The sequence below is a fragment of the Lagenorhynchus albirostris genome, chromosome X (genome assembly GCF_949774975.1).
Source record: "Lagenorhynchus albirostris chromosome X, mLagAlb1.1, whole genome shotgun sequence".
NCBI lineage: Eukaryota > Metazoa > Chordata > Mammalia > Artiodactyla > Delphinidae > Lagenorhynchus > Lagenorhynchus albirostris.
The window spans coordinates 32,302,311-32,325,029 of record NC_083116.1 but is presented as its reverse complement, the minus strand read 5'-3'; the positions used below and the strand labels follow the sequence as shown (position 1 = coordinate 32,325,029).

Below are 22,719 nucleotides of genomic sequence, written 5' to 3'. Positions count from 1 at the left end.
GCAACTGTCTCATGTGTGCGCGTGTGTGCACGCACACGCACCCTCCACATATGCTAGGTCAGAAGGCTATGGGCTTTGCATAATCATTTCTAATCCTCATAACAACCTTATGAGGTAGCCACTATTCCTCATTATACATATGAATCAAAGACATATTGAATGGCATGACTATAATGTTAAAAAACTAGTAATAACTGACAGCAGAGGGGTTCCAAACTCAGATATGACTTCTAAGTCCATGTTCTATGTGTGCTTTTCCACTCCTCCAACACACTATTGTGACTTCCTGTCCCAGATTTCAAATATTCTGTTCCACTGGAACCACAAAGCAGGGTCAGAGAAATTCTAAATCTCCTAACTACATTCATATCCTAGATTTCTTCTTGCAATAAGAAGCAGAACATATATCTTACTTCAAGTCCCAATTTTTAGTTAAGAAAATAATGAACACCATTATAAAGCTCTCAGCTGTTCCCAATTTACCATTTCAGGACTGTTTAGTCTGAGCCAAAACATAGCTTTCTTGGCTCCTTAAAGAATGGACCCTTATTAATTTTTCAATATTTTAACCAACTCAATAAACAAAGATTAAAAAGAAAATGAAAAAGTAAAGGAGTTTCTTCAAAAGATTCGTAACATTTTATAGGCTGAGTACCTGTCAAGAACTCTAAAGGATCTGAGACTTTAGCCTACTTGTCAGCCAACAAGCTAGCCTACCACAGTTGAATGGAGGCTGGCAGAAGGCATGAGACTCCTGCGTGTCAGAGGACTTTATTACTCACAGCACGGCAAGTGGCATGAGCAGCAAGTCTGTATCAGTTCCTCTTGCCCCCCAAATCTCACAGGGGCAACATATATGGGTATAGATGGATACCTGCACATACAATACATCACATTAAAGGAGAGAAAGTCTAAGCTGAGGGAACCCAAATCTTTTATAATAGACAGTACACATGCCTGTACTTTGTTCGAAGGGAGACATTATTTTACTGGATAATAAGCATGATTGTCCTTTCTTCCAAAAGATAGTCCTGAACAAAGGGCAGTTAGTGCCTCACTCCCAAGATAAGCCGAAACATGAGACCCACGGAAAATTATCTCCCAAGGTGTACATTCCTTATTGACCAAGGATCAGAAGTTGCAGCCTCACCACAGAAAATACACAAGGTAAAATAATTAAATATCATAAGCATCAAATTCTCTGTGGTTCTGCCCTTAGAGTCTGGGACAGAGGCAGGCAAATCCTGATTCTCACCTTCCAAGTCTCATTCTTATTTCCCAGGCAGCATTCTGACTTGACTCATAGGCTGTGCCACTCATTCAAAATTCCATTAAGCACCATGAATTAGGTACTACGTGTTAGGGTAGCTTAAAAGCCAGTCAGACACCAAGTCTAAGCAATCCCAATTATTGTTCCACCCTAGCACCAAATATTATCGGCTCAGATAATAACACTTCAGTGAAAGGAACTATGAAAAAAAAATCACCCCCACTTAGTTCAACTAAAAGTATGATTTTTTACAAAGCTGTTGTGATGGGACCAATACTTCATAATCCTTGGGGTGTATCTCAGTTTACAGAAGTCCTACAGACTGAAAAATGAGGTATAACTGTTATTTAGTAGATGAGCACTAGACTGTACCTGAATTACATTCTAATTCTACTGATGATTACCTATAAAAGATCGCCAAAATCACTTAATTACTACTACTCATTATCTCAGAGCTACTGAAAATGAGTAAACATTCTGTAACAACCTAAAATCCTTAGAGGAAGTAAGTAAAAGAAACAACAGGAAAATTATCAATTTGTACCTAATGATATATAATGTTCATAAAGATCTAAAATAAAATGATGGAAATTGACAATTATATTCAGTTCTTATTACACGGAAAATATATGCTAGAATTATGTCTTTAGGAGAGTGCATAAAATCAACTAACTAAAATACTTATTTCCTAACATGAAAATGAAAAAAATTTTCTGTGCTCTTCAGTAACTGATATTACTCAAATGTGAGCAGTTACAGCACGTAAAATCTGATTAATACGCTCTCAAATACTAATGCTTCCTTACCTACTTTTCCATCTAAAAGAAGTGTTAGGACTAGAAACAAAAGCAACAAGAAAACAGGAGGCACCACAGCTGTCTGTCAATGCAAGAATGGAGAGCGTCTTTGAAGTATTAGACTCTGATGTTGGAACCTGATGGGAAATGACAACCCCATGGCTCTGGCATCTGCTTTCAACAGATGCCCTCAGCAAAGACAGGTGATTTCTTGATTCAGTATTCCCTAGAAGGGTATTGTGCTGTCATTCAGGAAAAGATAATGAAAAGTCAGTCTATAACATTAAAGCCTTGTTGAATAAGATGTACAGCTCAAGAATTTCTAAGCTACTCCATGATGTTAAAATATTAACCATAAGTACAGTGGAGAGGGAAGAAAAGTATGAAGTAGATATTAGAAAAAGTGAAGAAAAAAATGCTTTAAAGCCAACAGTTATGAGAAACAATAACAAGCAGACCTTAGTGACCTGCAGCAACCAATAATGGAAGGCTCCTTTTGAGCACAGGCACTTTGAGAAGCAAGGGGGCAAACAAAAACAGATGCTGCAAGGAGAAACCACAGCTGCTAACCAGAGGGTAGATTATATGCATGCTCAGTGAGAAAAGGACTGTGAGTCATACAACTATTAAGCCACGTGGAAGGACAAGACTTTATTTTTTTTAAGGGGGGAGGGGCAGCTCTATGCACAGTTGTCTGTAGGAAATTCTACAAAGTGTTTCAATTTCACCAAGAAATAATGCAGTATAATGACATTCAAACATCAAAGTGATATTTGAGAATGACACTATACTTCAACCCCTATAAAATTTATTAGACTATAAATTTGGCATTTTGAATTCATGTAGTATTATTTATTAAGTGGTTCTTGAAAAACTTTTATTTTCAAAAGACAAATGTTAGAGCCTCATCACATAACTTTCACTAAAATAAATTCCAGATGGAAGAAAAAGATAAACATGAAAAATGAATCATAAAAAACTAGCAAAACATTCTAGTGAATAGTCACTCAATTCTAGAATGAGGGATGGACTTTCAAAGCATCAAATAAAGAAATAATTCACAAATGAAAAGATTTCTAGATTTAGCTACATAAAAAGGAAAACTGCAGTCTATCAAAAAGCAAAATGATAACAACAACTCATAGATAAAGCCTGGCCCAAGGACATAAACAGATTCAAAAATGAAAATTATCAATGACCAAGATGTATATGAAAATATATTCAACCTCACTGTTAATCAAAAGAAATGTAAAGAATAAGACACTATAATTCACCCATCAAATTTAAAAGTTTTCAAAGATATTACCCAATGTTGGCAAGGCTAGTTTGAATTGGGCACTTCCCCATATACCGCTGATGGAAATTCAAAATGAGGTAACCTGTCTAGAAGGAAATTTGCCAATATGAATCAAGAGCCTTAAAAATGTTCATACCCATTGATCCAAGAATTCAATCTCTAGCAATTTTTAAAACCAAATAAAGATGCATAAAAAACGATGTACATTTCAGTTATTTAATAGAGTAGGAAATTAGAAACAACTTCAATGTCCAACAATACGTAAAGGCTAAATAAAATACAGTATACCCTCAAAGTGAAATATCCCGCAACCTTTAAAAATAATATTATAGACTTGATTCCTTAATATGGAAATAAGAATGCTCAGAGGGTAAAAACTAGAACACTCAAAATATTAAACTATATACACAGTATGAGCCAATTGTTTCCTTTTAAAATGTACATTTTATACACTCAGTATATACACATACAAAGACCGACAGGTATGTATGTACAAGGTGATGAGTGTGGGGGTATGAAGGAAATACACCAAAACGTTAATGCTTACTCAAGGTTGGTAGAATAAGGAGCGTTTTGTATTTTCTTCTTTATGCTTTTACTATTCTAAATTTTCTACAATAAGCAAGCATGCTTCTGTTATAAGGAAACACTATTAATATTATACTACGTTAAAAGTATTATATTTCAGAATGTAAACTGTATTCTAACCATATATATTTCATTCATAAGAATGATGTATCCAGACAGCTATAGGCTAATTATAAGTTGGTATTATATACAATTATTTTGTTTTTATGGGGCACAACTTGGCCTGCTACCAAACATCATCACTGTGCTGTCATGTTTTATTGCTAATCCAATATTATATGTCATAATTTTAAAAATGCAAATTACTATGAAAGTATGCAAGTTTTAATGTCGAAGATCATGCTTTCATGTAAATTATTTTCATAAAGGAAACCCCCAAAACTATACAATTTGAATTGTTATAATTAGTCTGATAATGAAGTAAGCGATAACAAAACATGTCACCTTGACCATCTCTAAGATATCTGAACTGATGCATGATTAATCTAATGTTGATGTACTTTCTGCCTAGGTCAATGTCAACTAGTCACTGAAAATCAAATGGATCTGTTTATACAGTAGGCCCTCCTTATCTACAGATGGGGAACCCACAGATATGGAGGGCCAATTGTACTAGGCCATTTTACATAAGGGACTTGAGCATCTGTGGATTTTGGTATTCGCTGGGGTCCCAGAACCAATCCCCCATGGATACTGAGGGACAAGCACACAGTATACTTTTTATTTGCATTAATTATGATACCTTAGTACATTTCTACTGCATGAGAAAGGAAAGTCTAATGTAATATAAGAACAGTCTATGTCAAACTGACTTCCCAATATAACTCTAGTAGGCTTTGGATTCCAAAACAAAAGCAGTCCTGGAGGAGGGTAAAAAAAAACAAAACAAAACAAAACAAAAAAACCCAAGTGCAAGCTACTGTGCTAAACAAAACTGCTTCATCTTTGATGTATCCAGATTAAGACAAATTTTACAGCCGGTGTACTGTGCCCCTTAAAAAAATACTGTATTGGGCTTCCCTGGTGGCGCAGTGGTTGAGAGTCCTCCTGCCGATGCAGGGGACACGGGTTCGTGCCCTGGTCCGGGAGGATCCCACATGCCCCGGAGCAGCTGGGCCCGTGAGCCATGGCCGCTGAGCCTGCGCGTCCAGAGCCTGCGCTCCGCAACGGTAGAGGCCACAGCAGTGAGAGGCCCGCGTACCGGAAAAAAAAAAAAAACAACTGTATTTACGGAGCAAGGATCATCCTTACTTGAGCTATTTAACAAGGCACTAAATATTGGATGCTGAAATTAAAAGCAAGTTACAGTAAACTAATTACAAAGAAATGACAAATTCCACAAACCAGGCCAAAGAAAACCCCATTAGTATATCTTAAATGTTCAAGTGGCTCCTACACAGCAGCACACTGGCAGCTACCAATAAGACCAAATGGATTCAGACAGTTTATTACTAACACAGACAGAGAAAGCATGATCTGTATGGTGTCACTTCCCCATGTCCCTAGTCCCACAGGACAAAACCAAACTGGAGGGAAGGACCAAATAACAGACAACATGCACAGAGGGTTGCTCTGTCATGGAGAAGCCAACTCTAGACTGCAGCTTTGCAATTTTATACTCACGACTGTATCTGAAAGAATGTCCCATGTCTCACCAGAATGAGGGAAAGAGATAATAAACTGCCTTGAGGCAGCCTCCCACAAGATAGGGAGGTGGACACAAAATGACCTTATGTCATCTATCTTGCCATGTACCAGGGAGGATCAGAGAGTCTTTCCCCAAGATTTGAGTCAGACTGTGGTTCAGCCTTGCCTATGTGGAAATGTGCAAGATCACCAAGATAGCATGGCAAAGCCATTCCTCTAGTTTATAGTCATACAAATAGAATAAGAAGTCAGTACATAAAATTATCATGCTTGTCCCATAATTTTAAGTTTAGAAATTTGACAAGCATTTACTATCAACTGTTGCAGAGAGACACTGCAGTCAACCAAACACTATAGGGTATTTTTGTATAGAAAGTGTTATCTGCCCTCAAAGAGTTTAAACTCCTCTTGAGGGAAGCAATGTAAAGCTAAGAGCACAACTGCACCTGGCTACGTACTGATATTAAATAGTAACTTAAACAACTAACAATAGAGGAATGATTAAATCAAATATGGTGCATACATACAATAGACTATTAGGCAGTCGTTAAAAATCATGTTATAAAGCATTTTTCTTCAGTGGAACAGTGGCATAAACAAAACTCTCAGAAAGAACAATTTGGAAGAAAAGTATACAACAGACTATAATGGAAAGATTTTAAGGCAACAACATTACATAAATTAATGTTGAGAAAACATTCAGTCATGAGTTGATGAGGTTTTTTACAAGAGAAGCAGTGAAAATATATACAGCAATTATTTCTGAGAGCTTATGGCAAATGGAGGACAGTAGACCAATGTAAGAAGAGAAAACTAGACCAAGACACATGAAAATAATTTTAAACAATTTAGAGCTATACTACTGGAAAATCTGCTAAACCCAAGCCAAAATAGGCATTCATCTCACAATTTTTCCTGGACTTCATCTACAAATATAATTTTCAAGATGGGATTAGTTAAAACAACAGATTAATGCTCAAAACATTTTATAAGAATTTTAATGCCAAACGTTATTTAATGTCATAAACATTACTTACAAATCAATTTTATTAGTTAACCTAAATATTTAAAAGCAGTCAACTATTCTAAAATAAAAACATATTCAGTGATACAATATAACAATATATAAAAACTATAGCTAATTTGCAACTGTTAAATTTTAATAATCATATCTCTGCTTATGAAGCAATTAATAAGCTGTTATTTCTTTTTGCTTTCTGATAGCTTTTCTTTTTTTAAATAATATAACAAAACAATAAAAACAAAAATCAGAGAGACAGTAAGAAGTCCAATCTGACTGAAGAACAGGTACATACATGAGAAGTATTTGGAAAACATAGTGGAAAAGGAAAGAGACAAACTGTGGAGGGACCTGAAAAGGCACCCAGGGTAAGAAGCAGGCTAAATTGAACAAATGTGCTAAACATCTACTGTGTACCACACACTATACTAAATGTTGGAATGGCAACAAAGCAACTATACTCAAAAACCTCCAAAATCAATAAAAAGAGAAATGTAAGCAAATACCATATTTCTTTGATCTTACAATGCACATTTTCGTCTAATGTTAACATTTCTAAAATCCATGTATGTGCTTATTGTGGTAGTGTTTCTCTTTTTCTGGAAAAGTTATTAAATTGATAATGAATGTTACAATAGGGGAAATATATTAATTGCAATAAAGGATCACAGCAGCTACATTAGAGGGATAGAGTAATCCCTATATGTAGAGGATGCAGGAAAGGGAAAAGGTAATAAAGAAAGGCCTGATCTTGGATACAAAAGATCAACAGGAGTTCACAAGGCAGAAAAGAGGGAGAAGAAGGACATCAACAGTAAGGGCAAAAATAACATGAAAACATGGAATAGCATGATACTTTCAAGGAACAGCATGGAATTTGGCAGGCTGGAATGTAGAGTTTTGGGACACTATGAGACTAAACTGAAAAGCAGGTAGGCCAGGAATGCAAGAAGGATATAACAGCTAAAAGCCTATCAATGTAATATACCATATTAATGCAATAAAAGACAAAAAACTAGATATAAAAAGGAATTTCTTCAACCTGAAAAAGGGCATCTATGAAAAACACCAGAGCTAATATCATATTTAATGGTGAAAGACTGAATGCATTCCTCCTAAATTCAGGAATAAGACAAGAATGTCCACTCTCACCATATCCACTCAACACTGTACTAGAAGTTCTAGCCAGGATGATTAGGCAAGAAACTGAAATAAAAGGCATCCAGATTCGAAAGGAAGTATAACTATCTCTATTTGCAGATGACATGATCGTACATACAGAAAATGCTAATGAATCCATTAAAAGACTATTAGAATGAAGAAACAAGTTCAGCAAGGTTGCAAGATAAAAGACCACTATGTAAAAGTCAATTATAGGGACTTCCCTGGTGGTCCAGTGGTAAAGAATCCGCCTTCCAATGCAGGGGACACAGGTTCAATCCCTGGTCGGGGAACTAAGATCCCACATGCTGTGGGGCAACTAAGCCTGTGTGCCACAACTACTGAGCTTGTGTGCCTCAACTAGAGAGCCTGCATGCCGCAAAGTACAGAGCCCATGCATTCTGGAGCCCACGACACAACTAGAGAAGAGGAAACCCACATGCCACAACTAGAGAGAAGCCTGTGTGCTGCAACAAAGAGCCCGTGCACCGCAACGAGCACTGCAATGAAAGATCCCACGTGCCACAATGAAGATCCCACATGCCACAACGAACACCTGACACAGCCAACTAAATACAGATAAATAAATAAATAAATACTAAAAATAATAATAATAAATAAAGTCTACTAAAAAAAAAGTCAATTATATTTGGGTCCAGTGGTTAGGACTCCGTACTTTCACTGCCTAGGGCCCAGGTTCAATCCCTGGTCAGGGAACTAAGATTCCACAAGCCACGTGGTGCAGCCACAAAAAAAAACAAACAAAAAAAAAACGTATTTCAATAAACTAGCAATGAATATCCCAAAAATGAAATTAAGAAAAAATTCTATTTTTTCTATATGACAGTATGTCAGAAAATAAAGACTGAGGAAAACAACAAAATATTATTGAAAGAAACTAAAGATACAAATAAATCAAAAGACATCCCATATTCATGGACTGGAAAACTTAATATTGTTAAGATGGTAAAATTTCCCCAAATTGACCTACAGATTCAACACGACCCCTATCAAAATCCCAAACTGAATTTTCTGAAGAAATTGACAAGCTGATCCTAAAATTCATATTGGTCTCGAAACAGCCAAAGCAATCTTGAAAAAGAACAATGTTGGAAGAAGACTCACACCTCCTGATTACAAAACTTAATACAGAGCTACAGAAATCAAGATAGAGTGGTACCAGGATAAGAACAGATATACAGGGCTTTCCTGGTGGCGCAGTGGTTGAGAGTCTGCCTGCCGATGCAGGGGACACGGCTTTGTGCCCCGGTCCGGGAAGATCCCACATGCCGCAGAGCAGCTAGGCCCGTGAGCCATGGCCACTGAGCCTGCGCGTCTGGAGCCTGTGCTCCACAACAGGAAGGAAAGGCCACGACACTGAGAGGCCTGCATACCGCAAAAAAAAAAAAAAAAAGAACAGATATACAAATCAATGGAATAGAATTGAGAGTCCAGAAATAAATGTTCACATTTATGGTCAGTTGATTTTCAACAAGGGTAACAAGAAAACTGGATGAGGAAAGAAAGGTATTTTCCGGAAATGGTGCTGGGACAACTAGATATACATATGCAAAAGAACAAAGTTGGACCCTGATCTCACACCATACATAAAGAACTCAAGATGGACAGATAGCCAAGAGGCACATGAAAAGATGTTCAACATCACTAATTATTAGAGAAATGCAAATCAAAACTATAATGAGGTATCACCTCACACCAGTCAGAATGGCCATCATCAAAAAATCTATAAACAACAAATGCTGGAGAGGGTGTGGAGAAAAGGGAACCCTCTTGCACTGTTGGTGGGAATGTAAATTGGCAAAGCCATTATGGATAACAGTATGGAGGTTCCTTAAAAAACTAAAAATAGAACTACCATACGACCCAGTAATCCCACTCCTGTGCATATATCCAGAGAAAACCGTAATTCAAAAGGATACATGCATCCCAATGTTCATTGCAGCACTACTTGCAATAGCCAGGACATGGAAGCAACCTAAATGTCCATCAATGGAGGAATGGATAAAGAAGATGTGGTATATATATACCATGGAATATTATTCAGCCATAAAAAAGAATGAAATAATGCCATCTGTAGCAACATAGAGGGACCTAGAGATTGTTATACTGAGTCAGACAGAGAAAGACAGAGAAAGTCAGACAGAGAAAGACAAATATCATATGATATCGCTTATATGTGGAATCTAAAAAAATGATACAAATGAAACTATTTACAAAACAGAAAGAGTCACAGATGTAGAAAACCAACTTATGGTTACCAAGGGGAAAGGGGGGAGATAAACTGCGGGATTGGGATTGACATATACACACTACTACATATAAAAGATAACTAATAAGAACCTACTGTATAGCACAGGGAACTCTATTAGGTGCTCTGTAATGACCTATATGGGAATGGAGTCTAGAAGAGAGTGGATATATGTATATGCACGGCTGATTCAGTTTGCTGTACAGCAGAAACTAACACAATGTTGTAAATCAACTATACTCCAATAAAAAAAATTAATTTAAAAAAAAAGTACCGGGCTTCCCTGGTGGTGCAGTGGTTGAGAGTTGGCCTGCCGATGCAGGGGACATGGGTTCATGCCCCGGTCCAGGAAGATCTCACATGACGCGGAGCGGTTGGGCCCGTGAGCCATGGCCGCTGAGCCTGCACGTCCAGAGCCTGTGCTCCGCAACGGGAGAGGCCACAACAGTGAGAGGCCCGTGTACCGAAAAACAAAAAAGTACCAATACACCTGAGGGGTAAAATACAGTATTTACTGGTAAGAAAAAAGTTATAATTGAAAAACAAACAAACAAACAAAAGAACTCAAGATGGATAATATGTCTAATGTAAGTGCTAAAACTATAAAACCAAAAGAAAACAAAAGAGTAAATCTTCATAACCCTGGGTTAGGCAATGGCTGCTTAGATATGACACAGAAAACACAAGCAACATAAGAAAAAAAAAGATAAAATGGGCTTCATCAAAATTTTCAAATTTTGTGTTTCAAAGCAGACGACCCACAGACTAGGAAAGAAACATTTGCAAGCTATATACTTGGGTAAGGGTTTTATGTATAGAAGAAAAAGAAAAAAAAATTCTTATAACTCAGTAATAAGGAAAAGACAACCCAATTAGAAAGTGGACAGAATCTAAACAGACATTCCCTTAGGAAGATATACAAATGGACAATAAACACATGAAAGGAGGTCAACATCATTAGTCATTCGCAAAATGCAAATCAAAACCATAATGAGATTATACTTCACACTTACTAGGATGACTGTAAACAAAAATACAGATAGCAACAAGTGTTGTTGAAGATATGAAGAAACTGGAATCCTCATACACTGCTACTGGAAATGTAATATGGTGCAGCCACTTTGGAAAACAATTCAGCATTTCCTCAAAATGTCAAACATAGAATTAACATATGATCCAAGACGCAAGAGGGAAGAGATATGGGAACATATGTATATGTATAACTGATTCACTTTGTTATAAAGCAGAAACTAACACACCATTGTAAAGCAATTATACCCCAATGAAGATGTTAAAAAAAAAACCATATGATCCAGCAATTCTACTCCTACATGTATAAGAGAAATGAAAACATACATCTACCCAACTTTTACATAATATTCATAGCAGTATTATTTATAATAGCCAAAGAATGGAAACAACCCAACTGTCCATCAACTGATGAATGGACAAACAAAATGTACAATAGAATATTATTCAGATATAAAACGGAATGAAGTACTGATATATGCTACAACATAAATGAACTTTAAACATGATAAACGAAAGAAGACTATCACAAAGGGCCACATACTGTAAGAATCTATTTATATAAAATGTTCAGAATCAACAAATCTATAAATACAAAAAGTATGTTAGAGGTTGCCTAGGTCTAGATTGGTGGCGGGGTGGGGGGATATGCTAATGGGTATGGGGTTTCTTTTTGAAGTGATAAAAATATCCCAAAATTAGACTGCAGTGATGAGTGTACAACTAACAACCAATAAACTATATACTTTAAATGAGTGAATTTTTGGCATGTGAATTATATCTCAGTAAAATGTTAAAAAGAAAAGAAGTAGGCAGGGATATATCTGGAAAAAGATGGTCCATGTACTAAAACACAAAATAGGACCTCTACCTCACACTATACATAAAAATCAACTCCACATTGATAAGGAACTGAAACACCCAAAACAAACCTTTAAAACCTTTAGTAAAAAACATACATGAATATATTTTACACATTCTTAAACAAGACACAAAAAATAGTGACTATAAAAGACTGATAAATTTGACTGTATTAAAATGTAGAACATTTGTTCAGCAAATGACTCCTTAAAAAGCAAAAAAGACAAGTTACAAACTAGGAGAAAATACAATATACAAAACTGACAAATGATTAGTATAGTATTAGTATTTGGGGCAAAATAAATTATTTCACAGTACAGGAAACATATATGGCCAAGTAGGTAAGACATTTGAAGATATGTTAATGAAACTGGTGATCAGGGAAATATAAACCAAGAAAGGTATCACCTCGAACCAGTCAGAATGGCCACCATCAAAAAGTCTACAAGCAATAAATGCTGGAGAGGGTGTGGAGAAAATGGAGCCCTCTTGCACTGTTGGTGGGAATGTAAATTGATACAGCCACTATGGAGAACAGTATGGAGGTTCCTTAAGAAACTAAAAACAGAACTACCATATGACCCAGCAATCCCGCTACTGGGCATATACCCTAAGAAAACCATAATTCAAAAAGAGTCATGTACCACAATGTTCACTGCAGCTCTGTTTACAGTAGCCAGGACATGGAAGCAACCTAAGTGTCCATCAACAGATGAATGGATAAAGATGTATATACAATGGAATATTACTCAGTCTTAAAAAAGAATGAAATAATGCCATTTGCAGCCACATGGATGGATCTAGATTATCATACTAAATGAAGTAAATTAGACAGAGAAAGACAAATGTTATATGATATCACTTATATGTGGAATCTTTAAAAAACGACACAAATGACCTTATTTACAAAACAGAAACAGACTCACAGATATAGAAGACAAACTTATGGTTACCAAAGGAGAAAGGAGGGGGGAGGGATAAATTAGGAGTTTGGGATTAACGGATACTATATATAAAATAGATAAACAACAAGGACTTACTGTATAGCACTGGGAACTATATTCAATATCTTGTAATAACCTATAATGGAAAAGAATCTGAAAAAAAAATATATATATATACACACACATACGCACATATATATAAATAACTGAGTCACTTTGCTGTACACCTGAAACTAACACAGCATTGTAAATCAACTACACTTCAATTAAAAAAAATAGTTTCATACTACAAAAAAAAAAAGACGTCATTGAACTACCATTTTAAACTCGTTTGGGGGAATTCCCTAGCAGTCCAGTGGTTAGGATTCCGTGCTTCCACTGCAGGGGGTGCGGGTTCAATTCCTGGTCGGTCAACTAAGATCTCGCATGCCTCAGTGCAGCCAAAAAAATTAAAAATAATAAACTCGTTTGGCCAAAATGTTTAAATCTGACAATACTATGTGTTAGAGGAGATACGAATTCATAGGATCTCTTACAGAGGTTGATGGAAAGGTAAACTGCAAACCAGTTGGCATTATCTCCTTAATTTGAACATTAACATACCATACAATCCAGCTATTCCACTCCCAAGAATAAACACAAGAGAAATTCTTGCACATGCACAACAGAAGACATGTATAATAACGCTTATAGCAGCACTGCTCACAAGAGCAAAAATATGTTAACAACCCAAATGGCCAGGAGTGAGACAGTGGATAAACTATACTATAGTCACACAATGAAAGATAATGGAGCCACCAAAAAGAATGAACTACAGGGACTTCCCTGGAGGCGCAGTGGTTAAGAATCCGCCTGCCAATGCAGGGGACACAGGTTCAAGCCCTGGTCCGGGAAGATGCCACAGGCCGTGGAGCAACTTAAGCCCGTGCGCCACAACTACTGAAGCCTGCTCACCTAGAGACCGTGCTCCACAACAAGAGAAGCCACCGCCATGAGAAGCCCGCACACCGCAATGAAGAGTAGCCCCCACTTGCCACAACCAGAGAAAAGCCTGTGTGTGGCAACGAAGACCCAACGCAGCCATAAATAAAATAAATAAATATATAATTTTTAAAAAAACAGAATGAACTACAGCTTCATATAACAATTTGGATGAATCTGAGCAACTTAATATTAAGTAATATAACATAAAACTTACCAGTTATATAAAGCAGAGTTGTGTATTAGCTTTTTCACATTTTTGTAAAGTTCAAAACAAGGAATAAGCAACGTATTATTAAGGAGCTGGCTTACTGGATAGAAGGTGTTTTAGTAGCAACAAGTGACAATCAGATTTGCATATTAGAGTGCTCCAGCTACAGTGTGAAAGACTAATTGGACTTGAAGCAAACTGAACATGAGGCAGAGAGATCATTTGGGAAAACTGTTGATAGGTCCAGTTAAAGGTGAGGAGAGAAGGACCTGAACAACAACAATGGCAGTGAGAACAGACAGGAAGGAAACAGATCTGAAAGCTATTCAAACAGTTATGATCAAGAGGCCTTAGGTCCTAACCAGATATAGAGGGTGAGGGACAGTGAAGAGTCAAGAATAATTCCCAACTTTCTGGTCTGGGAGATCAGGGGGCCTAGGGTCAATAACAAAAGTTGATCTTTTTCTGACATTTTGAGTTTGAAGAGACTCTAGGAAGTCAATATTCATATAGTATCCTCTTTTTATGATTAAGTATAAAATCTGATCCTTCCCCCTTCAAAGCCCATCCTCCATCTCCATTATAAAGCCCCCTCTGATGTTTTACCAACACAATCATGTCACCGCTCCCTCTTCAAACTTGCACATCACTCTGTTTTCACTCAAGACATTTATCTTACTCTAGCCCAGCACTGCTCAATCTCAATCACCACTGACATTTTGGACCAGGTAACTCTCTGTTGTGTGGGCAGTCTTGTTCATTGTAGGAAGCTTAGCAGCATCCCTGGCTTCTACCCACTAGATATCAGTAGTATCCCCAAGTTGTGACAGTCAAAAATGTCCCCGGACATTACCAAATATCTCCTGGGGGCAAGTTCCCCCACTCCTTGAAACTTTGATCTAGCCTATATAATAGATACATGAGTACTTATTTTATACCACTAGGAAATCATAAGTTCCTTAAAGGCAGCAACTTTATCACCCTGTCCATTTACATAAAATAGATATGACAAATCCATTCTTACATACTAATCAAGGTAAATTAAGGAGATAGCTATGTTCAATTTACTATTTTTAATGTATAAATATCTTTAAAAGTAATTGATTTCTCATTGACACAGACATCCCCAACCAATTAGCTCAAAGTATTAAGGATTTATATATTGTAATTACTTTTTTAAGAGGGGAAAATTTCTATGCTGCACATTCTAGAGTCTCTCAGGGACATAATAACGTAGAGAAGTCATTTCTGAATGAAATCCAGATACACAAATGCTCTAGAATTGGTTAGTCTCAATAGAGTTCAAATAAAATTTTATGGCACAGTTATTTTATTTCTGTTTCTTGTCACCTTGAATCCCTAATATTATACATAAAATTCCGCTGAAAGGAACTTAAACAATTAATTTAAAAGTGACAACAATCTCTATCACAAATTATAAGAGTACACAGATTAACAACGTCCACAAATAGGGAAGAACTTACTTTCTTATTTGGAAAAAAAACTTTAAAAAAATTTTGCGGTCAAAAAATATATGAGACAATATCCATTGTTTAATTATCCATTACAGTCCATTGACTAGTATTCTGTAAGTGGAATGCTATCAATTTATAATTTATTTGAAACAGGAGAAATGTAAAGATTAAAAGTTAGACCTTTAGCAGACTGAATACACTAGTTTAAAGTGAGACTAAACACAAATTTAAATTATTGTTATAAAACTCACTTGTACAGTTTTCTTTTATTACATTAAATGGTTCCCTGGAGTATAAGGTATTTTTTCCTATAAAAGGGAAGCAGAGAAAACTTTCTGAAACTTTTCAGAAAACTGATTATAAGAGTGTTACAATGCTTCAAGAACTACCTAAATACACACAAAGTGTAGAGAAAAGAAAAAGGTTTCCCCTTCTACATCATGATGATGAACAGCCTCTGTACGATGGGGGTGGGCATCATACAGTTTAAGTATCCCTTAGAGTGTACTGCTGGGATAGACTAGGAGAGTGATATGCCCTTTTGCAAAGTTTCACTGTATGCCTTGGAACTTAAATATCACCTCCCAGGAAATCAATATGCTCTAAGTATTCAATTATTTTTATTTGTGAACTGTCCTTAACATCATCTCTCATGCTGTCAATGAGGTTCTGGATCTTGTACATCTTTATGCTTTTGATGATAAATAAATGCTTCAGAGTTTATGTTACAAATAATCTAAATCAAAATATTAAATTTTAAACTTAATCAAGTGTCACTATAACCCCAATTCAAAAATATCCCAATCAACCATTTCTGTTCTTTTACCTGTCTTGCAGTATATATAATTTTTTTCATAAAACATCGTAAGCTCATATTGTTCAAAAGCAACTAATTTAGCTGCTTAACACAGTCCTAATTCTAAACTATGGCTTACTCTCCATAATGACTCCTTAAAGCATTTTGCTCTATTGAGTACTTATTCCTATGCTTGTAACTTTGTTCTCCCAGATAACACTGCCTCACTTAAGATTAAAATTTAAGACAATAATTTCCCCAGACATCTACCTTCCCCTTCACCTTAGCAAAAGTCAGGTAACTCCTCCCTTCCATTGCTAACAAATTTCCACCCACTCCATGAAGATCCCCCCTCCCCCTCTTGCATTTTAACACTGAACTCTCTACTAGTTCCCTCCTTTCAGCCTCCAAGTATGTTTGAGAAAATATAGAGTGAACCTGCAGTTAACATCTGCCCTTAACATGCAATGTCATTCTCAACTCCGTATCAGTGCAATTTCTCCCGACAGTCTGCAACTGTCCCTCCTGCTTAATCATAACTTGATCCCATACTGATCATTTACCTCAAGATTCAGCTATATCTAACTCTATAGGAAACTTTCTCAAACTAACTTAACCCCCAATAAAATTAAGCCTCATGCCCCAGTTCCATATCACTTAATTGTACAGTTTATTAAAACATACAATTTTGAACATTATATATTATAACTCTTTTCTAATTGTTACATATATTACTGTACACATTCACCTAGTTTGTAAACCCTTCGAGGATCATGTTTCCAAAGTTAGAGTTCAATAAAAGCTTGCTTAATGAATCTATTCTAAAACCAACAGAGGGGCATGAAGACAAGCTATGCAAATACCATGCACAAAACAAAACACACTGCACCACAAACAAAAACTATATAATCTATGAAACTAAATAAGCATTCACCTTTCAGATTAAATAACCTATTTATTAGCACAGTGTTTATTTTAATAGTAGCTTTGTTATAAGAAGAGAAAGTGTTGCAATGGAAATAACACTGGAATAGTGCTAGAGTTGGAAAACCTAGCCTCTGACCCACACTCTGCCATACACTAGCCATTTAACTTCCGGCAAATCACTTAACCTCTCTCAACAACAAAGAGTAATTACTATGCACTCTACAAAGCTCAAAGGGTTATTATTAGGATACAATAGGGTAATATATATTAAAGTGCTCAGAATTTATAAAGAGCTGTATAAATCGTATTATTTTAATGATAAACGTACCCTCCAATTTAAGATAACATTTTATTTTAAAGTGTGAACTTGCAAAAGAAAGAAATTAAGGGGCAACTATTTATGCTATAGAAGAATTCATCACTGAATAAAATAAATCACTGCAAGGTTCAGCAATTCAAATTCAATCTGAAGCAATTAAAATATGAGTCAAAAGTGTCCTTCACATTCAATTTTTCAGTAAGATATTTATTACATAAAGCAAGGCAGATATTTGAATCAGGCCACAAAATCACAAGGTTATTCCACTGAATGCACTAAGATGGCCTTCACCTATGTTACAAAATCAGATGCTGCACAGTTTAACTGGCTCCATTTTACAAGCCGATACAATGCACCATGCCCCACAGTTGAAGAGGTGAACCAGCACATGTAGGAAATACTAGAGTTGACTCCAGGTTTACAGGAAAACACGTGATTAACCAGGACACAGCACAATCTGATGTATGTAAAGAATTCCTAAATCTGTTTCACAGACCTATTGTTTATGGACATAAAGAAGTATGAAGAAGCAGAGGGAGCAGCTGCAAGTAGACTGAGACTTATTTGTAGCACTGGTGACAAAATCAAATATGAAAAGTTTCAGGATTTGTTTGGGTAGCCGTTAAAATCACTTCCAAGCTCTCTTAAAGTCAACAAATTATCACAGTATCCAGACAGACTTTTTAAAGTTCTAGGCAATTTCCCTTTGTCTTGCCAAATCTACCCACAGACCAGCAAAGATAAGACATTACAACCAGAGTTAGCTACTTTCCTGAAATGGGTAACCAACTTTCTGATCCCTATTTTTATGTTTTTATATGGGTGAAGATTTTAATCAAGAAGTATCTGGAGGGACTTCCCTGGCCGTCCAGTGGTTAAGACTCCACGGGAACTAAGATCCCACATGCCGCGTGGCCAAAAAAAAAAAAAAAAGTATCTGCAAGGCATATCAATTCAAAAAAGGTCACAAGCACAAACCACCAAATGGAGATTCAAGTAAATTGGCAAACTCTCCCTTTTAAATGTTAATTGCCTGGAAAGGCTGCCATAATTATTTAGCGTTGAGCTCCATCCCAGCAAAGGAAGAGGAGTGAGGTTGAAGACGGAAAAAGAAATAAGGAGGGCGGCAAGAGAGAGGGGACAGGTGAAGAAGAACAGACACCAGAAATACAAAGAGAAATAAAAAGGTACCAAAGATAAACTTTGCCATCAGCAACCTATTATCCACTTTCCCTCACAGGAAGACTATTAATAGACAAAACAAGATTTTGCTGCTACATATTCTAGGGGCATTCTTTTCTTAACGCAAATTTATCCAACAGTAGGGAACTGGAGAAATTATAGTTTCCTGGTAAGTTTCTAGTCACTACAGACATAATATGATGAAAAAAATGGGTCTGCTTTACTCAAGTCTATCAAAAAGAATACTGAACTAGAACGTGAACACTTGGTTCCTAGCTTTGGTTTTGACCCTCTTGACAAGTAGCTTTAGGTTAGTCACCAAACTTTTATCAATGTTCTCATTCACTCAAACAATAAATATATCTTGAGTGCCTAAAAACTGAGCTATTTTAGAGTTTCCCAACCCTGACTGCACATTAGAATCACCTGGGAATTCTTAAAAAACAAAACAAACCAACAAACAAAAAAACCCTCTCTTTGCCCCTGAGACTGATTAAATTGGTCTAGGGTGGGGCCCAGGCATAGGTTTAAAAAATAAAACACACTCCCTTGTGATTTTAACATGCAGGCAAGGTGGTAAACCACAGGTCTATTTCATCTTATGTATATGTAAGGAACAGCAAAATAATGTGAAAAGCCCTCTCCCTTCCTTTGAAATTTATCAATTTCCCCTTCTAATCCAATTTTGTTTCAACCTAGGTTCTCACCACCTCACACCTAGATTAACAAATAGCTTTCTACCTATTTTCCCTTCTTTCAATCTCTTCCCAACCCAATAAACCACTGCTGTCTAATCAATTTGGTACTGAAACAGTATCCCACTGAGAGTCATTTTAAGTATAACAATATCAACAAACAGAACTGTTTTTATCAAGCAGAGAATATACTGTATATACATATTTGTATGTCTGTATGTATATGTGTATGTATGTACAGCATGTATGTATAATCTCAAACGTGCTCTGTTTGTCTTCAGTTCCATTTATATATAATGGATACTAGTCTCTTTACATATAAGATTATTGTCCCTAACTAGTTCATGGCTGAATTTGGTCAAAAATGAATGGCAAATGAGTCACTCACAGATTTCTCATTTAAATTTTGAAGTGTTCCCACAAGGAACATATATTCAATTTTTAAAAAAGTAAAATGCGGTGGAATTATCTCAAAAAGTCCTCTGTTACTGTAGGCACTGATAAAGTTTATGATGAATGAATTTTACCAAGAACAAATATGGTTCTGGTTTGTGTTAAAACTTGCCTCAGAAAACAAACTGAAGCCTTAAAAGCCAGTGGTTATAACCACATAAGATGATATTCATATTTATGAAAAATATTATTAAGTACAATATAAGCAATATATAATGAGAAAACTGAACAAGTATATGACTCTTTCCCTGCCTTTAAGGAGCTCTCCATCTTCTCAGGGAAAGCAAAACATAAAAAGAAAATAAAGCCAGCACTAGCAGGTAAGTGGTAAAGACTATAAGTACCACAGGAATTCAAAGAAACAGGAGACTACTGTGGACTAAGGGAGTTGGAGACAGCATCTTGGAAAAGCTAGAGCTTGAACAAAATTAAATAGGTGGAGAAAAGAAGGAAATCTCGTGCATGTGGATGACCTTCTACAAAGATAAGGCAAATATTCATAAACTATATTTGAGGGACAGAGAGCTGACCTAGTTGGAACAGAGGGTTCTATGTAGGAGCATTTGAAGAGTTACGGTTGCAATAATAAATTGGAGCCAGGCAGTGAAAGCCCTGAATGCCAAGAGAGGATGCTTCAACTTTGTCCTATAGATAAAGAAATCTTTTATAGGTAACAAGTAAAACAACATATCTCTATAATGATGCAGTCTGAAACCATTTTTCTTCATGCCTTTGAAGAACATACCAAGTAGTATAATATCTTGCCAATGTATCATGAATATGTGAACATATTGTTTGTTCAGAGTGAAGGAGTAAATACTCAAACATGCTTTCCAAAATACAAAATCACTGATCAATTACACATTTCCAGTTCTTAGGATAATTCCTAAGAGAATAATTGGGTAGAAGGCTTCAATTTTAGGTTTTCCTCCTCTCCCCACCCTCACCCAAACACACACCTTGATTTAATATCTAGAAACGTAATACAATGAAACAGTGTTATTCTGAAAATAAGAGGTCTTTTATTGCTTCTCATTATGAGTGAATTTACTTACTATATTGCTTCAAAATCACTAAATCTATTAAAATCAATCTGTCCATGATTTCTTTCAGCAAAGCAAATAAAAACAGACACATAAATAACAAATTTAAAGATTACAAAAAGTAAAAAAATCCTTCATCAAACCAAAACACACCTAAAATAATCGGCATTGGCTTATAAGGCAGAGGGGAAAGAGAGTGTGTTCATAACAAAAAATGCCATCCACAACAAAGAGTACCAGAGAGTATATGAAGAACATTACAATAGCCAACTTCTTGTCCAAAATGATAAACCATTAACCCACAACTCCAAGAAGAATGGAGTTAATTTTGTTTCTCAAAAATGCCCTTAAAATTTCTGGTTATATCTGCAATAAAAATTAAGACTCCAACATAACTCAGAACAAGGACTCTTTCCCCTAGTAAACCAGACACATAAGTGATTGATGATTTAATTTTCCACTGCAGCAAATACTAATTTAACCACCACTATCTCAACACCAGGAAAATGACAAATCTCAGTCTTTAAAGGCATATGTGACAAGAAGGCAAGAATAGTCTAGGATGATTAAAACACACACAAAATAAAAACACAGAAAAACCGTGGCAATACTGCTGCTGTACTAGGAAAAGGGATATACCATTCTTGCAGGCACGTATGGCTTTAAAGAATATGTATAGATTATGATGTTATGTATTGCCTTTTTTTCCTCCGGGAAAGATGGGCACATCCACGAGAGTTAGCAGTGCATTCAGGAAGGTGTCAATACCTCCCTTACTGGGGAAACTCGCTTTAACAATAATGCTCTTTCACCCCTCACATCCCACCCGATTTCCATACACCCTTCAGTCAGCATTCCCGCCCCCGCCCCCACCTTTCCCTGCTCTTCCCCTCACATTCAGAACTGGCTGCTCTGACTTTGTCAGTCTCGCCGCCCCCGCGCACCCGCCCAGACCAGCAGAGTCCAACAACGCAGCCACGCAGCCACCCACTCCCCCCACCTCCTCCTTCTCAGCCCAGCTTCCCCTCCCCCTCCCCGTCCTGTCACCTGCTTGGGTGGTGTCCGTCAGGTCGTAGCCGCTGCCCGGGAAGTCTCGGAGTTTCCTACCACTGAGGCTCAGGATGCCGGAGTTGCCCGCCTCCTCCAGGGCCCGGTCCAGGCTCCTCACGGTGTGTTGAGGCTGTAGGCTCCCCGGGTTCCACTGCGGCCCGTTGGGGAACGGCTGACCGAAAAGAGTCGGTACCGGGATGGGCACCACCAGGGTCCCGCCGCCGCCGCCGCCGCCGCCTCCCACTCCGGCTCCGCCACCTCCCCCTCCGGCCGCGCCACAGCCACCGCTACTTCCACCTCCACCACAACCGCCGCCCCCACTGTTACCACCACCTCCCTGACTCGCCGCCATGTTCCTGGGAGAGAGAATAGCCCCCGACAATACTCTCAGCTTGTGCCGCGAGTGTAGGGGGTTCTTAGGACGCATGCGCAGGCTGGGGGCGGGGTGGGGGGGCGAGGTAGAGGGTGGGAAGGAACTAGGGGGCGGGCTGGGAGGAGGTGTTGGGGATGAAGAGGCGCTGTTCAAACGCGCAGAATGCTTGCTTTAAGAAACGTGTGATCAGAGGAAGGATGCTGAATCCCGGTTCCGCTGCTTTGGGTACCAAAATCTTGCGAAGCGACACCAGCTTGACTGTAAGTCATTTGGCGATATGCCCCCAAATCTCCGTGTTGCTTCACCTTTTGCGTCTGCAAAACAAAGGTA

At 37.3% G+C, this 22,719-nt stretch overlaps 1 protein-coding gene across 2 annotated transcripts in view; it reads right to left on the bottom strand.

Moving 5' to 3' along the window:
- Window positions 1–22,368, bottom strand: part of LRCH2 (leucine rich repeats and calponin homology domain containing 2) — a 91,677-nt gene extending 69,309 nt beyond the window's left edge. For both annotated transcript variants that reach the window (XM_060137575.1, XM_060137576.1), the window contains exon 1: window positions 22,014–22,368. In XM_060137575.1, the coding sequence (XP_059993558.1) occupies window positions 22,014–22,368 (355 nt within the window). The remainder of the gene's footprint in view (window positions 1–22,013) is intronic.
- Between the last annotated feature and the right edge of the window lie 351 nt (window positions 22,369–22,719).